At 37.5% G+C, this 16,999-nt stretch overlaps 1 protein-coding gene and 1 long non-coding RNA gene across 5 annotated transcripts in view; one reads left to right on the plus strand and one right to left on the minus strand.

The window, feature by feature from the left end:
* Positions 1 to 4,134, plus strand: part of TLE1 (TLE family member 1, transcriptional corepressor) — a 74,432-nt gene extending 70,298 nt beyond the window's left edge. For all 4 annotated transcript variants that reach the window (XM_034410178.3, XM_034410174.3, XM_034410177.3 and 1 more), the window contains 4 exons: positions 1,318 to 1,465; positions 2,096 to 2,246; positions 3,310 to 3,386; positions 3,580 to 4,134. In XM_034410178.3, coding sequence (XP_034266069.1) covers positions 1,318 to 1,465; positions 2,096 to 2,246; positions 3,310 to 3,386; positions 3,580 to 3,687 — 484 coding nt within the window. In that variant the 3' untranslated portion in view covers positions 3,688 to 4,134. The remainder of the gene's footprint in view (positions 1 to 1,317; positions 1,466 to 2,095; positions 2,247 to 3,309; positions 3,387 to 3,579) is intronic.
* On the minus strand, positions 2,653 to 3,580 carry LOC117661412 (uncharacterized). Its single transcript, XR_004589994.3, has 2 exons — positions 3,484 to 3,580; positions 2,653 to 3,221 (listed from the first exon to the last, which is right to left on the minus strand). It is a non-coding gene; the product is annotated as an uncharacterized LOC117661412 (long non-coding RNA).
* Positions 4,135 to 16,999: the final 12,865 nt, after the last annotated feature.

Below are 16,999 nucleotides of genomic sequence, written 5' to 3' on the forward strand. Positions count from 1 at the left end.
ATACTTCTACTTTAGTTTATGTGGCCGACAGAAAAAACAAAGTTTAAATCCCCATAGTGAGCTTCTAAAAGCAAAGGTCTCTGCTCAGTGTCATGTAACATATTTAAGTTGTGCTTTGGGAATAATTTGGATATTTATTTTGAAATACAAACATAGCATTATTTTCAGCCTTTTAAAGCAACTGCATCTTTTTCAGAATCATAGAGCTGCACCTTTTCCAAATTACTTCTGAAGGGCTATTCAACCCTATTGTTGAACCACCTGAGTTCTTGCCCGGTTTTCTGAGCATAAGTATTGGTTGAACTTGTGATTCATTCAGCCTTACCTGCAGTCAAGTTGTAGAAATGAAAGGAGTACACTGACTGATAACCCCTTTCACTTTCAGAGAGAGAGCGAGAGAGCCTCTAGGGCAGGGGTGTCAAACTCACGGCCCTTGGGCCGGATGCATCACGTGCTGACCACGCCCACCCCCATTTTAGCGAAGGGGGAAAAGTTGTGATACATCATGTGATGACAACATCTTGTCAGGAGTTTGACACCCTTGCTCTAGGGTCTATCAAGCCGATTCATAGCTTATCCCAGGATAGTAGTTCTTCAGCCGCTGTTATGTCATGGAACTAAAGCTAATTGCTGATGGGAAAAAAAAGCAAGCCCTTTAAACATTCAATCTTAGGGTATAATATATACTTGAGTAAGTTTTTATTACTGAGAACAAGGGCTTTCACACATAAAATTTATATTAAAATTATAACCATTTAAAATATAAAATGTTGAATAATGATGACAGACTTAGGTCAGAGTTTTGCAAGGCTTAGTCAGGTCGTGTTTCTGGATAGCTTCCTCCTTGTGTTTATGTAGCCAAATCTTTTAAGCATTTAAAAAAATGTCCTTGATTCGGCAGCTCCACAAAGCCTATAAATAACTGGCTTTCTCTGTGAGCCAATTTGCCTTTTGTATATTGAGTTTAGCTTGGTAATCTGTTCAATTTTTATTTCCAGGTGTTGTGGTAGTGAATTACAGCTTTTCAAAGAGTCTTCCACCTTTTACAGATCAATGCACACATATGTTTGGTTCTCATTACCCAAATTTGCGGTTCATTCCATGTGCTTTGGCACCTGCAAAAAAAAAAAAAGCCACAAAAAAACTTGCATACAGGGAGCTCATTTCACAGTAGGGAAGGGTGCAAGATTGCTGCTTCATGCACATTAGCTAATGCAGAGAAGATGATACTCAGGCAGCATCCAAAACTAACAACACAACAGTGTTTACCTTGAGTTCTGGCAGGAAATCATTATTCAATCTGGTTTGTTTTATCAGGCAATTCCAGGGCCACACAGATGGAGCCAGCTGTATTGACATTTCTAATGATGGTACCAAGCTCTGGACGGGAGGCCTGGACAACACTGTCAGATCCTGGGACTTGAGAGAAGGAAGGCAGCTCCAGCAGCATGACTTCACATCCCAGGTGTCTTTTATTTTCTTAAAGCATTTCTAAGACAGTGAATAATACACATTTCAATTCCTTCATATACTGGATACATTTAGTAACTCTGGGAGGAGACCAAACATTTGTCTCAGAAGTACTGCTTAACTGTGTTCACAATTTAACCTTATTATCTATATAGGTTATTATAGTCTCAAGCTACTATTAAGGAAGCCATTTATTAGAGGATAAACACCACTTCTAACAAGGATGTATTTAGGAATTTATACCACCTGTTTGTGACAATTTCTTTGGGGAAAAAAGGAGTATTTCCTATACAATCTTTAAAACTGTGAGTGCATATATAAATCTTATTTGGCATTTTCAGTTAGGCTAGGTGAAAGGAGAATAAAATGCAGCAAAATGCCTTCATAGGTGACAAGCCTGTTTAGCACTGGTCCACCTATTCTGGGATTAATATATACATATTATAAATGTATATTGGTCCTGATTTCAAGCTCTAAATCATTATCCTATGTTTCAGAATATATGTAACACAGTTTCCATTTCTCTCTCCCTGCACCCCATCCCACTCTTTCTCTCCCTCTCTCTCATTGTTTACCCTTTTTGCTGGGATGGGATTGTAAATAGCTCTCTCTTTTTATTTTAAAGATATTTTCCCTTGGCTATTGTCCCACTGGTGAATGGCTGGCTGTGGGAATGGAAAGCAGTAATGTGGAAGTACTGCATGTAAATAAGCCAGACAAATACCAGCTTCATCTGCATGAAAGCTGTGTGCTATCACTCAAGTTTGCATACTGTGGTAAGTTAGAGGAATAATGTCTAACAGCCATCAACATCTGTATAAATTAGCCATAGCTGCCCTTAAAAGAAGGCAAGGCACTTGAATATTTTCATTCCACTTTGCTTTAAGAAGTAGAAAATAAATGTAGCTCTCTTCTTGGTGGTTCTCCCAGCAATGATGTGAGAAGATTTACAAAATAATAATATAGTGGATAGGGTCACTGTACGATATTCTTAGCCACCTGCAGGAAGTTTACAAATTTGGAGTACTCTTTGACTTGCAATTCCTGCTGGATCAATTTGTGGAGTCTTTTGCCAATTTTAACTGATATGCCAGTTGCAGCCTTACTTGGAATAGATGGCATGACTACAGTGGTCCATGCCCTTATAAACAACTAAACTGCCGCAAATACTCAACACGGGTCAGCTTTTTTTTTTTTTAATGATGTGGCCAGCTATCTGGGATGACTTTTTGTGGAGATTTGTATGTCTTTAACATTGTCCTTTTCTGAAGAACTTTGGGAGCATTGATGTGCTTTCGTTTTATTTGTCAGATACCTATCTTTCTATATACATTGGTTTTTTTTACTTTTCTGACCTTATGAACCATTGAGAATCCTGTGATTGCAGCAGGATATAAAATTGATAAATATACAATAGAATCAAAGCAACATCTCAAAACAGCTGGTAGCATAGAGTTTTCCTTGCTTGTGAAGCTAAAACATGTTGAAGCTCCAAAGTTTTGATACTCACTGGACCTGTCAGTTATGGCCTTTTAGTTAAATCTTGTATTTCAATTACTTCATAAGAATCACTTGAAAAGTTGATTTCAGAAACTCCGTGGCTTACTTATGCCAGCAAGCATTTGTCAAAATGAAAAGTTGCATTAAGTTTTGTGAAGTGTTCTTTGACACTTTTTCATACTTTCTCTTCCCCTTGTCCTCTTCTCTCCCTTGTGATGTTGGAGTCACAAACTTGCTTGCATTAAGTAAGCCTGGAAACAATTCAGAAGAGAGCTTTTATGAATACAGTGTATGTCTATGTAGTATGTCTAAGTGTTCTCATTAATGATCATTTTCCAGGCAAATGGTTTGTAAGTACCGGGAAAGATAATCTCCTAAATGCCTGGAGGACCCCATATGGTGCCAGTATATTCCAGGTAAGAACTATAATTTGCATATAAAATAAGTTTAAAAACAGAATTCTTTGAGATGACATGTCATTTTCAACCTTTAAAAATGACATGTTGCACTCACATTAGAATTTAAATCTTGATGCATTGTGGGTGGGAGCAAGGGAAGAACATAGGTGTGCATATATAGAGCCTTATACTTCTGTTTCTTCTCTCCTAGTCCAAAGAGTCATCTTCTGTGCTCAGCTGTGATATCTCTGTTGATGATAAATACATAGTTACTGGATCTGGAGACAAGAAGGCTACCGTCTATGAAGTTATCTACTGAGAAATTGTGTTGGAAACTTAAAAAGAGTTGAACTGGGCCAAAATGATTTTAAACTGTAGATGTAGAAGGACTCTACTTTTTTAAAATGATGAAACGAAGAACTTGGTTCCCACATCTTCCCATGACGCTCCTCAACATCTAGCAAGAAGGACTAATGTAGCATAGCTTTAATGGATTTAAACAGCAGAGTCTGTTGCAGCCTTTTGGGCCCCTCCTTTATGACATCATAGAATCATGCTCATTGCTTGACGATGTGGGATGACGTTTCAGCACTTGCGGTTCCACCTGCATTCTGTCTTGTGTAGAACAGTGGTATCTTGGATAAACTTGTTTCCTGGTTTTTGCCTCTTGGGATATGGGTTTTTGTATGTTTTGTTGAAGATCAAACATTTGTACAAATTGTAAATATATTTGGTTTATTACAGTAAAGGCTTTAGTATCAATAAACAGTCTCCTTTCTTTCCCCCCACCGATGCCCCTTAAATAATTTAAAGAAAAAAAATTCAGTATATAGTTGAAAACTTATAAGCTAGGCTAAAACTGGGAAGTATTTGCTAAGGTTTTCTATTTTGAGCACCTGTAAAATTTGTTTAGGAATGTTGCATCCAACAAAGGTAATACAGATCAGTTCAGAAATATATCTATAATTTTATAAAGTGTAGTACTCCTATTACTGATAGAAAATAGTTGTTTACCACACTGCATCAGAAAATGAGCACAGGGAGTTCTTGACTTACAACCAAAATTGAACCCAACATTTCCCTTACAAAGCAAGACAGTTGTTAAGTGAATTTTGCTCCATTTTATGATCTTTCTTGCCACACATGAATCACTGCAGTTCTTAAGTTAGTAACATGGTTGTTAAGTGAATCTGACTTTCCTGTTGACTTTGCTTGTCAGAAGGTCGCAAAAGGTGATCACACAATCCCAGGACACTGCAACTGTCATAAATGAATGCCAGTTGCCAAGCATCTGAATTATGATCATGACCACTGGGATGCTGCAATGGTGGTAAGTGGGAAAAATGGTCATAAGTCACATCATTGTAACTTTGAACAGTCACTAAATGAATGGTTGTAAATTGAGGATTACCTGTAGTTGATTACCCTTCCTGCTTTTGAGCTGTTCCATTCTTCCATGAATTTTGCTACTTTGAAAGGATATGAATACAGTTAAGGTTTTAAGAAGAATTTGGCTATACAGTAGAACCTCTGGTCATGAACGCTTCTGACCATAACCAAATCGGGTTCCAACCAAAAAATAATTTTTTTCCCCCTTTTGTGCCATTTTTTTTTTTTTTTGTAAACACCAAATTTCCAAAATTAGGTTCGGGTCACGACCAAATCGGTTTGAGACCAAAGTTATGGAACGAATTATGGTCATGACCAGAGGTTCCACTGTAATATTAATTGCAGATACACTGTGCTTCAGATCTGAAGCTGAAAAGGTGAGCCAAATGCAGATTTACTGGGACTACTTAGGGAGCTCAGGAAAAAAAAGATACAGCTCTTCAAAAGAGGTGCTGAGAGATATGTAGTATGTGTCTATTCCCACTCTGAATGACCTTTTTGAAACCAAAATGCATCTCTTCAAAAGATAACATGAATTTTGTACAACTGGTACACAAGATAAATTTAATCATAATAGAAGAAAAAAGAAAACTTTTGGGTTTTTATGTTAATTTTGTTTCTTAAATATATCTTGTGATAAGTAACCAGCTTCTCTGTACTGATTCAAAACAACGTCGCCTGAAAATCAAATTTAAGAAAGATCTCAGAGCAATGTTGGCTTAATTATGGACAACATTTTCCATTTGGGAGCAAATTTTCTTTCTGGCATCCAGTGCCTGAAAAGACATTACTTTTTTTTTTTTTCCAATTTACATGCTCATTCTGCTGAATCCATTTTATAGCAGCATGAAATGATAATAGTCCTAATATATATAACTTTGCATCTGGAATATAAAATATTAAGTATTCTTGATGGCCTAGAATGCATTGTCTTTAAAATGAGCAGTGTCTACATATCGTATCAGATATGCATCTATATGAAAATGGCTGACTGAGTTTTTCATTTGATATGCCATTTTTGATGTATGAGGTTCCCACATTTCAGCCACTTTCAAATCCTGCTCTGTATCAAGCTATAAAGAGGTAAATATTTCAAACTATCTTCTTTTTCTCCTTCTCTGCACAACCTTACTGCTCCTGAACGGATGGTCTCTATTTATTTTTCAATGTGTTTGTACACAGCAGGATACTTACAACTTTAAAAAGAGTTTCTAGTTGCTGTTTTTTAAATGTTGGAAGTCTTGGTTCTTTGGATGAACTAATATGAAGATGATGTCTTAGGCAGCTTAAGTCACATATTTGCTTGTTTTTGCAGTAATTTTTTCTCTCTAATGGACTGAGGTCCCTAAATATACAGGTAGTCCTCAACTTACAACCAAAATTTATGTTAAGAGAAAAATTTGTTGTGAGTTTTGACCCCTTTTCTTGCCACATTTGTTAAGTGAATCACTGCAGTTGTTAAATTAAGTGAACCTGGTTTCCCCATTGACTTTGCTTGTCAGAAGCAAAAGGGGAGATCACATGACCCTGGGAAACTGCAACCAACATAAATGTGAGTCAATTGTCAAGCATCTGAATGTAAATCACATGACCATGGGGATACTGCAACTATCAAGTGTGAAAAATGGTCACAACTCACTTTTTTCAGTGCCATTGTAACTTTTGAGTCATCACTAAATGAACTGTTGTAAGTCGAGGACTACCTGTGCTGCTAAAAGGTTAGCGTAATATGCAATAATGGGACAAATGATCTTCTGTAAGTAATGTTACAGAATACAGCCCAATTTGGATGGCAGAGGATGGAGTCATTCAGGTGGGGTGGGCAGTGTGGAAATGTGAAATATGAAAACAAGTAAACAAACTTATTGTTTTATTTATTAAAAGGATATAAAAATATTGCTTAGTGAAAAATAAGTAAACAAATAAAAGGAAACAATTCTAACCCTAACCCTAACAACTCCAACAATCAGATAGAAAGAGATAGATACTGATCGGCGGTGCCTGTGCAGAGTAGCTTAGTGATGCGCCCATTCATATCTTCTATCTATAGTTGTCTAGTTCTATCACAAATATTCCTGCTGCATGAGGATTGCTTTTGTTTTGGAAATCCACATAGCCAACAAGCACTTACTAGCAGTAGAAAGGGCCCAATTGTTTCTTCCACTCCCAGTTTCTGCTACCAGAAAGTAGCAAAACATAGCAGCAGGAGATCTTATCCCATGTAAAGCATATACATAGCTGCGTTGATTCCAGATGCCCAATCTGTACTTCTGCTGCTGATGCTATGAAGATAGTATCCGGGGTAAAGCAATGTCTTCTCGCCCACAAACTTCTAATCAATGTTTGTTTTTTTTTAATTTGGGGAGGTAGACCCAGCAACTGACATTTCTGGAGCAAATAAGGCTGATTCGAATGTTCTTCAATTTTGCTTGGTTTTATCTCTTTAACCTACATGCGAACTTTCTTACTTATATACTGTAGTTCTCAGAAGCATTTTTGTACATGCCACCTGACTTTCCTGAAGCAGATTAGCTGACTCAAGGAGGCAGGTCTTCCTTTCTAACTGTCGGGATAAGCTTTCAGACTTTTCCTGTTTTTCTCTTCTGTAAAGGCTATATATAGTCTTTTGTGTTGTATTGAGATCTGTTTAAATCAGACATGGTGTTGTGCTATAAAGCTCTTGAGTCTGGGTGTTCAATCTTGGCAACTTTTAAGACTTGTGGACTTCAACTCTCAAAATTCCCCAGCCAGCAAGGGGTTGGACACCCCTTCTCTAAATGATTTAGAATCAGATTGTGAGATTCTGTCAATCTGCCTAAGTACTATCACGTGGTTTCTTGATGATAAGGTATTGGTACACAAGGACATTTAATGTGGCAATACCGAGAGTTTGGAAGAGACTTTCTGTAATCATAGTATTTAATTTGCTATTCTTTCTCCCTCTGTGGTTTGTAATTTAAATTTATTGATTACTCTTCTACTGATTTTTAATACTTGCAGTAATAAGAGAAGAGTGGAGTAGAAAGTCTGAAGTTACTAAATAAAGCATTTTCTGTGATATCTGCTACCTGTTAAAGAAACTGTATTCCATGCATTCTTTTCACTCATGATCATTATGAAATATTAGAAGGTACCAGTGGAAGGTCTATTCCCTGGTTGGCAGGAAGCATCACAGAGTACCAGACATGTTAATTTTTAGATAATACAGTATTGATCCAACTTGATATGAGGATTTGATAGGGATAAACCTATCAAAGGTTTAGAGGCTGGTATTATCATAGTTAGCTCAATGTTTTGTCTTGAATACATGAGGATGAAAACCAGTTCCGCAATGCAATGGCTGAATTCACGGCCTGCTCATGTTTCAGGGTGCTTTAGGGGCCAGTTCACACAAGATGGATTATCTACTCACAAATCAAATCCCAGGCAGGAAATTATGCAATTTAGCATACGAGAACCAGCTCAGGCACATTCATTTTGCTGTAGGTAAAGTTTATCTTGTATGAAGTAGTCCTTGTAGACCTGAAAGCTGAAGATGAGAGTTTCAGAACTGAATATAATAAGCCCTCATCTTGTTTCAATGATTGTGCTTAATGACAAGAAGAAAAAAAATTACCAAGCAGCATGAGAAGGTCACAGTGGGAAGTTAACCCATAACATGGAAAACTACAAAATCACTTGTTACATCCCAGGGAGTGAGCTTAATTTGTTTAAAATCAAATCCATCTGTTCATTTCACACGCTTTGTTCCACTTCCTTGCAGCAATCCACAGTGGAGTACTCTGTTACTTTAAAATTGGCTGCAATTATGATAAGCTAATAACTCTTTATTTTGTGGTTAACTGCATCAAGATATTTGGATCACTTCCAAGCTCTCAGTTCATTCTTCAGAATTATCCAAATCATCTATTGGGCCAAGTGTTCACTGTGAAAAAACTAGGTTTAAAATTAATGCCCAATTTTAATATTTATAAATGCTATATTAACGCTGTCATTCAGTTACTTGCTCCTAATTAATCAGCCATGTATTTCCTCTTAATGTGAGCATAACCTTAATGTCAGACTGGTGTTTGGAAATGTCATTCATGTATTACTGGAGAAAATTGCACATTAAGATTTTACTCATCCGGTTCAAATACATCTCACTCTTTAACATCACTTTCTTCTATTGTGCCCCTTCCTCCTGCAAAGTTAGTTCTCACCAGTGTTGTGCCTGTGGAAATTTATTTAGTTAAATGTATTTACTGAAAGCTAAAAAAGTTCCTCCTCTTATTACTACAATGCACTCTATATTGGATTCCCCTTGAAGACTGCACTTTATATGGGATTCCCCTTGAAGACTGCTCGGAAACCTCAACTAGTGATCCAGAATGCAGCAGCATGCACAGTAATGGAGTCCACAGTAATGGAGTCCACTAGGTTTGTCCACCTTGGCTGCGCGAACTGTACTGGTTTCCAGTTACTTTCCTGGTGCAATTCGAGATGCTGGTTATCACCTTTAAAGTCCTGTAGGGCACAGGGTCAGTTTATCAGTGGGATCACTTTTCCCTAATGACATCTACCCATTCCACTAGGTCAGATATAATAGGCATGCTCCTAGTCCCTTCACCTAAACATTGCCATCAGATGGGAGCTAGGAGGCAGCTTTTTCATGGCAGCCCCTGCCTTAGGGGACACTGCCCGCCTGAAGCTTGGCAGGACCCCACCCTCCTAGCCTTCTGTAAAGCTTTGAAGACCTGGCTCCCCCCCCCCAAAGTGCTGGAATCAGATTGGATTACTGCACATTAAAAGTTTGACTTGGAGCCAGGTGTTTTGGAATTTTTATCATTTTCACATCTTTAGTTTTATAATTTTAATATGGTTTTACATGTTGTTTTAACTGTTAATCGGGAGCCCCCCCCCAAATTGGTTAGAATTGGGATGGCTATTTAAATGTTTTAAATATATAAATCCAACACTTAGTGGATTTGGTCAGAAACCAAGCATGTAAAGATTTAACTCTTTAATCCACTGTGCCCCTAATAGCAATAGCACTTAGATTTATATACCACTTCATAGTGCTTTACAGCCCTCTCTAAGCGGTTTGCAGAATCAGCATATGGCCCCCAACAATCTGGATCCTCATTTTACTGATCCAAGAAGGATGGTAGGCTGATTCAACCTTCAGCCCATCTGGATCGAACTCCAGACTGAGGACAGAGTTTGCCTGCAATATTGCACTCTAACCACTGTGCCACCAGGGCTCTTGGTTCTTAAGATTTTTTTACTTGGAGTGTACTGGAATGAGGGTGTGATTAGTTGTCCTAATACTGCCACTATTTTGAACTGAGGGGCAGGACCTTACAGCTATATTGGATCTACTCTAGGAATGTTTCTCGTTCAACAGGGGTACTTCAAGACTTCTTAATGTGAAGGATTTTCAGCTGCAGTTGAGCCAAAATTCAAATTACTCCAGATGTTTATTCCATTAACTATGATAATTTCATTTCATTTCAGCTTCCAACTTAGGTTTCCTATAAACTTCTCTGCAAGTGCAGCTGTTTGTGTGTTTTTTAATAATTACATTTAGAACGGTAATTATAGATTGCCTCTTAATGGTGTCTGAGTGCAAGTCACTAACTTTTCCATGCTTTGAAGGAACAGCACTTCATTAAAACAAAAAACACCCTAATACAAAACAGGATATTAAGTGCTGCATGATTTAAAACAGAAGAATTGTTACGAAAGGCTGTTTTGATGTCTTCATTATAACTTTGTCTTTTTTCATTGGTGAAGTACTTAGGCTCCTAAAGATAAAATACAGTGTAATTTTATATTTTCCGCTCTCAATAGGAAATATTTATTCCGTGGGGGGGAAAATTACTTCAGCTCATTTGCTTTTTTGTCTGAAGATCTGAATAGTAGATTCTCATGTTTCCATTCAATTTACAAGCACTGTTTTCTGCCCCAAAGAAGTATGCTCTGCTGTGTGCTTCCTTCCTCTTAACCATGCATGGAATTGAATTGTAACATGAATTGATATTAATATAAATACTTCTTTTGCAGATATTTACTAAACAGATTTAATGATATAAATGCTGAAAATTAATACTTGCTAATGGCATAGGCTTTTATAGAGCAGGATACATAGACTGTTTCTCTGAATTACCAGTTATGTATTCACCTAAATAGAAAAATAATAATGCTGGCAATAAAAATGGAAAGTTTTCCACATCATCCAGGAAATGTCTCCACATTTAAAATCCAGGTAGGCTCAATGAAATTGTGCAAGAGTTTCCTGATAAAATAGATTGATGTTCAGCCTTGTCATACCACTGTCTTCCCAGCCCACACAACATGCTCTTGGACATCATCAATACTAATTCCATAACTGACTTCAATTTTCAACAAAATTGGATCTACAAGAGAAATTGGAAGAATTAGAATATAAAATGCAGACATCCCCGGATAAGAGAACCAGAGAGGAAAGGGATTTGACCAAACATAAAATAAATTTGCTCTCCCTGGAGGAAATGGCCCAAAAGCTTAAAACAGCAAAGTAAATACACTTTGAACATGCTAATAAGCCGGGGAGACGGTTGGCCTACAAATTAAAAAAGGATAAGGAAAAGAGATTAATAACACAACTACAGGACAAAGAGGGGAACATCCAACACCGGTTAGAGGAAAAAAAGAGAATAGCCCATAATTATTTTGAAACACTCTATAGGCAGGAGAAGGTAGAGGAAGAGGATATAAAGAAATATTTGAAAGATGTTCAGCCATTTCATACCACGGTCTTCCCAGCCCACATAACATGCTCTTGAACATCATCAATACTAATTCCATAACTGACTTCAATTTTCTTTCTTTTTTTTTTTTACATTTGGGAATTTTTGATACATGTAGTCCTCAATTTAGGATCATAATCGAGCCCAAAACGTCTGTTGCTAAGCGAGACCTTTTAAAAGTGAATTTTGTCCCATTTTACGACCTTTCTTGCCACAGTTGTTAAGTGAATCATTGCAGCTGTTAAGTTAGTAACACAGTTGCCAAGTGGCTTCCCCATTGGTCGCAGGAGGTGTTCACATGACCCTGGGACACTGCAAGCATCATAAATATGAGCCAGTTGCCAAGCATCTGAAGTTTGATCATGTGACTGTGGGGTTGCTGCAACTGTCATAAGTGTGAAAAATGGTTAGTCACTTTTTTCAGTGCCGTTGTAACTCTGAACGGTCACTAAACAAACTGTTGTAAGTCGAGGACTACCTGTATTTTATGTAATCCAACAAAACAGAGATAATTATATATATTAAGGAATTAACACAATCCAGATTCTGAAGAAAACAGATCCCTGGAAACTGTCAGGCAACTCTGTTCTTCTGTGCTCCTACACAATCTGTTTTATACACTTCCCCGTCTTTTTTTTTTTCTGTGCCGTAAGTCTTTAAAAATCCAGCCTTTGCCATTAAATGACAGTACAATTAATTTCGACTGTGGTTGCAAATCCCCTCAGGGGATGACTTGCTGCCTCTTCAGAAAACTGATAGGACAATATGACTGACTATGATATCTGAATGCCCAGACTCTGCATTTCCCTATTTTGAATCTGAACAATGTCTAGGAAGCTATTTGAAAGGCCGTTAAACCACTAATCGCATGCAATCTATTTTGTAACCGTGGGTGATATGTGGTGATGGCAAATTCAGATGGAAGGAGAATATGAAATTCAGATAGCAGCTTGAGTGATTTGGTGTTAGCATGGGGCCCAATAACACTACAAAGCTATAAACTCTGTCGATCTAGATTGCCCAGTTAGGTGGCAGAGATGCAATTTGTCTCTTCTGAAGCCGCCTGCTGCTTGCTAGCTCCATCTCCTGTCACAGCCTATTAGCTCCCCGAGAAAATTGGTGGGAAATTGCCTGCAGATTGTAGGAAATTGCATCTCCAGGCCCTGGAAAAAAAAAAAAAAGTAGGATAGCACAACAGTGACCCTCCCAGAGCAGCTATTAATACAGCAAAAGCTGACCTTTGGCTTGGTGTGAAACGGCTTTGCTATTTATTGAATAAAGGCTGTATTATGTGCGGTTGCAGGAAGGTACAAATTATTATCCCCCACTACGTGGGTAGCGGTCCTGCTTTGCTGAGCTTTTAAGTGTTCCTCTTCTTTGAATCTTGGAAATGGCAGAGAAGAACTGTTTAGGGCCTGGAGCACAAAACCTCTTGAAAGGAAGGCTGGAAGAATTCTTGGGTTTGTTGTAAACTTTTAAAAATTCAAAGTTGTATCTATCAGGGCACCATCCTAGTGAAGACTGACCCCTTTCTGTTTTTCCTCCTTTCTCCTGTGATTTGAATGCTAAAACAAACTCCCGGCAGCTGCTTCCGTCTCTTCCTTTACCCCATCAACATCACCAGGGATGTCCTTGGCTGATTGATACTACTAGAACTAGGACATTCTTAAGGACAGATTTTATGGGACTTTACTTTTTTTAAAAAGTTTATATTTTATATTCTTCCTTTGGAAAATAATAGCCTGTAATCTTTCTTCACTTAACTGAAAATAAGCCAAAGTATGTTAAACAGAACTTAATTTTTAATAAATTGGGATTTTAAAAAATCTACTTATCTCTGCAGAGAGAAAATGGCAGCTAGCTTTCTAGTGAGTTCACCTTCTTCATTCTCACCTTCTTTATAGTAAGAAACTGGCTGGCAATATATAAGGCTAGGTTAGCACACAGGAAAAGATATCTGTCCAGAGCAGTGACACGGAGAATATAATGCATCCCTCTCATTTCCCTCACTTAGATGGATAATTACTTCCTAGATATCTAAAGACTCAATGCATAGGAAATAAAATAATACTTTGGTTGAATGACAGATTACACTTCTAATCTATCATTTCCTCTCTTCCCCTACCAACATTAGGATAGGACCTCCAATAAAAATTTCTTTGCATTGAATACCATGTTTTCCCGAAAACAAAACCCTGTCTTATATTTTTTTGAACCCCAAAATAAGCACTTGGCCTTATTTTCAGGGAGATCTTATTATTTTTGGGTGCATGGAGCAAGACGGGGCTCCTCTTGCGTTTTACCTGATTTCCAACTCTGCCTCCCTAATCCTAACCAGAGGAAATGGCGGGGACCGGCTGCACATTCATTTAAATATTTTCAGGGAGGGCTTATTTTTTGGGAGGGGTTTATTTTAGCTCATGCACTCAAAATCCCGATTGGGCTTATTATCAAGTCTTATTTTCGGGAAAACAGGGTATATACACTTGTAACAAATTTGATCATTCTGAAACTGGATGTATTTGAAGCAGAAATGAACATTGTTTAGTGTCTATAGGTTTTACAGTTCTTGCTACCTAAACATGGCATGCTTAAGTGCTATGTATAAAATTACACACGAGTGCCCTCAATTTGAGATGTATAGCCTTATCCATTTTTATCCTCAAATACTTCTGAGATAAGTTGGGTTCATACCTCTTTGGTATCCCATGGGCCTATGGATCCTTGATCTATATAGCTAGTCATTTTGTATGCTTTACTCTAAGAGAACATCTGCTTCAAGATCACTAGTGAAATCGATATAAAAGTCAACTTGGATTTGTTTCTTCCACATTGTCACTTTGGCTAAGTTAACACCACAATCTCACATATGTTAACTTGGGTTTGTTAAATATGCCATAGTGGCCAGGTTCACATACCATGCTAAAAAACAACAACCCATGTTTTAAGAAATACAATAGCTATATTTAAGCAGAATACAAAGTGAGAAACAAACAAAAGATGACATATGTTGAATGCCTACTAAGTATCTACATGTAATCCATATGTCAGCAGTGTCCTCTTCTATAGCAAATATCTTCAGAAAATTATAAGTTTTTCTTAAATTAAATCTTCCTAGTCTAAGTAGAAAAATACTGGGCCTTATGATTGTTTTTTCATTCTTAATAGAAAAGAGAGACTGTTTCAAAACTCAATAAATCGGAATCCATGCCAATCAATGAAGATTAGAAGGAAATGTCTGATATTAAAGCCCAGGCATCAGTTATATTATTAAAATAAATAAATTTAAAACAAGTCTTTGTATACTCCTATAAGGATATATATTTGGGACCCATCTAATTTACTGTAATCCTGTGAACATAATTTCAGCCATGTGAAGATCCCATATAACTACTTTCTGTGAATATCCATACTGACTTTGCTGAATATGATATCAATATAATCTCAGACTTCCTACACCAAGAAAAGCTGGAGCAAAATAGAGACAATGGCACAATGGCCGCGGTGGCACAATGGTTAGAGTGCAGTACTGCAGGCTATTTCTGCTGACTGCCAACTGTCTGCAATTTGACAGTTCGAATCTCACCAGGCTCAAGGTTGACTCAGCTTTCTATCCTTCTGAGGTGGGTAAAATGAGGACCCAAATTATTGGAGGCAATATGCTGACTCTGTAAACCACTTAGAGAGGGCTGGAAAGCACTGGAAAGTGGTATATAAGTCTTAGTGCTATTGCTATTGCTATTCTTTTCCTGGCAGGACCAGGGTAGTTATAGGAAGAAGTCATTGAGATCATTCAGCAACTCTTAGTTAATAGTTATTGAATTATTGAACAAGAGACTGAATGATCAAATATCACTGAAATATCAATGCAAGTTATATTAGGATGGCTTCAATCTAAATGGAAGGAAAATAAATGCTTCTGGTATCCCAGTGTAGCAAAACTTAACCAGATTTGTATTAATGAGGTTTTAATTTTGTCATCAGAAGCATACATTTTTGAATAAATAACTGCAGAAATGTTCAATATGCATTGACTGCTACATATTCAGTTTTCTCACCTCCTAAAGTGGTGCTCATGATGACTACACATATTTAGAGCACCATAAAAGAATCAACAAGTAAAGACAAAGAAGAAACAAAAGAACAGATCGTGAAGAATCAGTTTAAAATACCAAATTTTACAGTGAATCCATCAGAAGAATTGTGTCATAATCTGGCATTGGAGGCTAAAAAGTCATGTCATGAATATCTCAAGGGAGAAAATCACTGGAAAACCTTTCTTGACAATGCACATCAGATTTTAATAAGCAGGCAGGTTGGGATGGAGAAAATAGATATCAAATATATTGGTTAAAAGTCATATGTTGATGCTAAATTCATAGATTCATTTTACTTCACTGAAATAAATTTATGAACTATGAAATAATTTAGGCTTTCATTCAGCCATGATCAGTGGTGGGTTTCACTTACCTTTGCTACCGATTTGCTCATGCATGTGCCACTTCTGTGCATGTGCAGAGCGTATTTGATGATGTCCGGGCGGGTGGATGGACCCTCCTGCCGCCACTACTACCGGTTCGCCCGAACCGGGGCAATCTGGTAGCAACCCACCACTGGCCATGATGTTTATTAAACAATCTTGATTTATAATCTTACAATCTTAACCCATTGTTCAGCCAGATTTGCCCATAGGGCTATTGTGAAGACAGAGCTGGAGACAATCATGTTTACCAAACCTAGAGGAAAGATAGGCCATACCTGAAAAAAGGACTAGATCTTGAGAGGATTGCATATTCAAATAAACAATAAATCTTCAAATCCCAAGATCTCAATGTCAAAATGTTATACAGAATTCTACCACAATCATTCTGTTGCTGAAATCTAAATGGGTTACATGAATAGTTTTAAATTCCTAGATTTAATAAACATGATATAGAATTTTAGTATGTCAACATAACTGCAAATGCTTCATTGCTTTCATTCCAGTGAAATTCTTTGAACCCCAAGTGTCTCATTACAAGAAGATGGCTGTAATGGCTGGGACTAAAAAGTATGGTTTGCATTCACAGCCAATAGATCCTCCTCTGTTTACACAACTCTCGGTTGGGGCATTTTCCTGTCCTGCATGCCGTTTTCAAATACTTGTTATATCTTTATAGCTTTACAGATGAGAAAGGCAGATGTTTTTGGTTCTCCTGCCTTCTTCCCCTACAACTGATAGAAAATTGTATAGAATTAAATGCCCTTTTTCATGGAAACACAATGCACATTTAATGGCAGAACTATCTGAGCCACCTCATTGCTCCATCACCAGAACAGGCAGGCAACTGTTCTGTCTCGGAGGGCATAAATGAACAACATGGTTCTTTATTAATTCCCCGTTTGCCTTCACAGTGACTTCAGGGTAGGTTTCTCTGTCTGTTTATGAAGAACACTTCCTGCCCATTTGGAACAGAGTACTTAAATCTGTTG

This window comes from Pantherophis guttatus, chromosome 2 (genome assembly GCF_059756535.1).
Source record: "Pantherophis guttatus breed Tessera chromosome 2, ASM5975653v1, whole genome shotgun sequence".
In the NCBI taxonomy this organism is placed as follows: Eukaryota; Metazoa; Chordata; class Lepidosauria; order Squamata; family Colubridae; genus Pantherophis; species Pantherophis guttatus.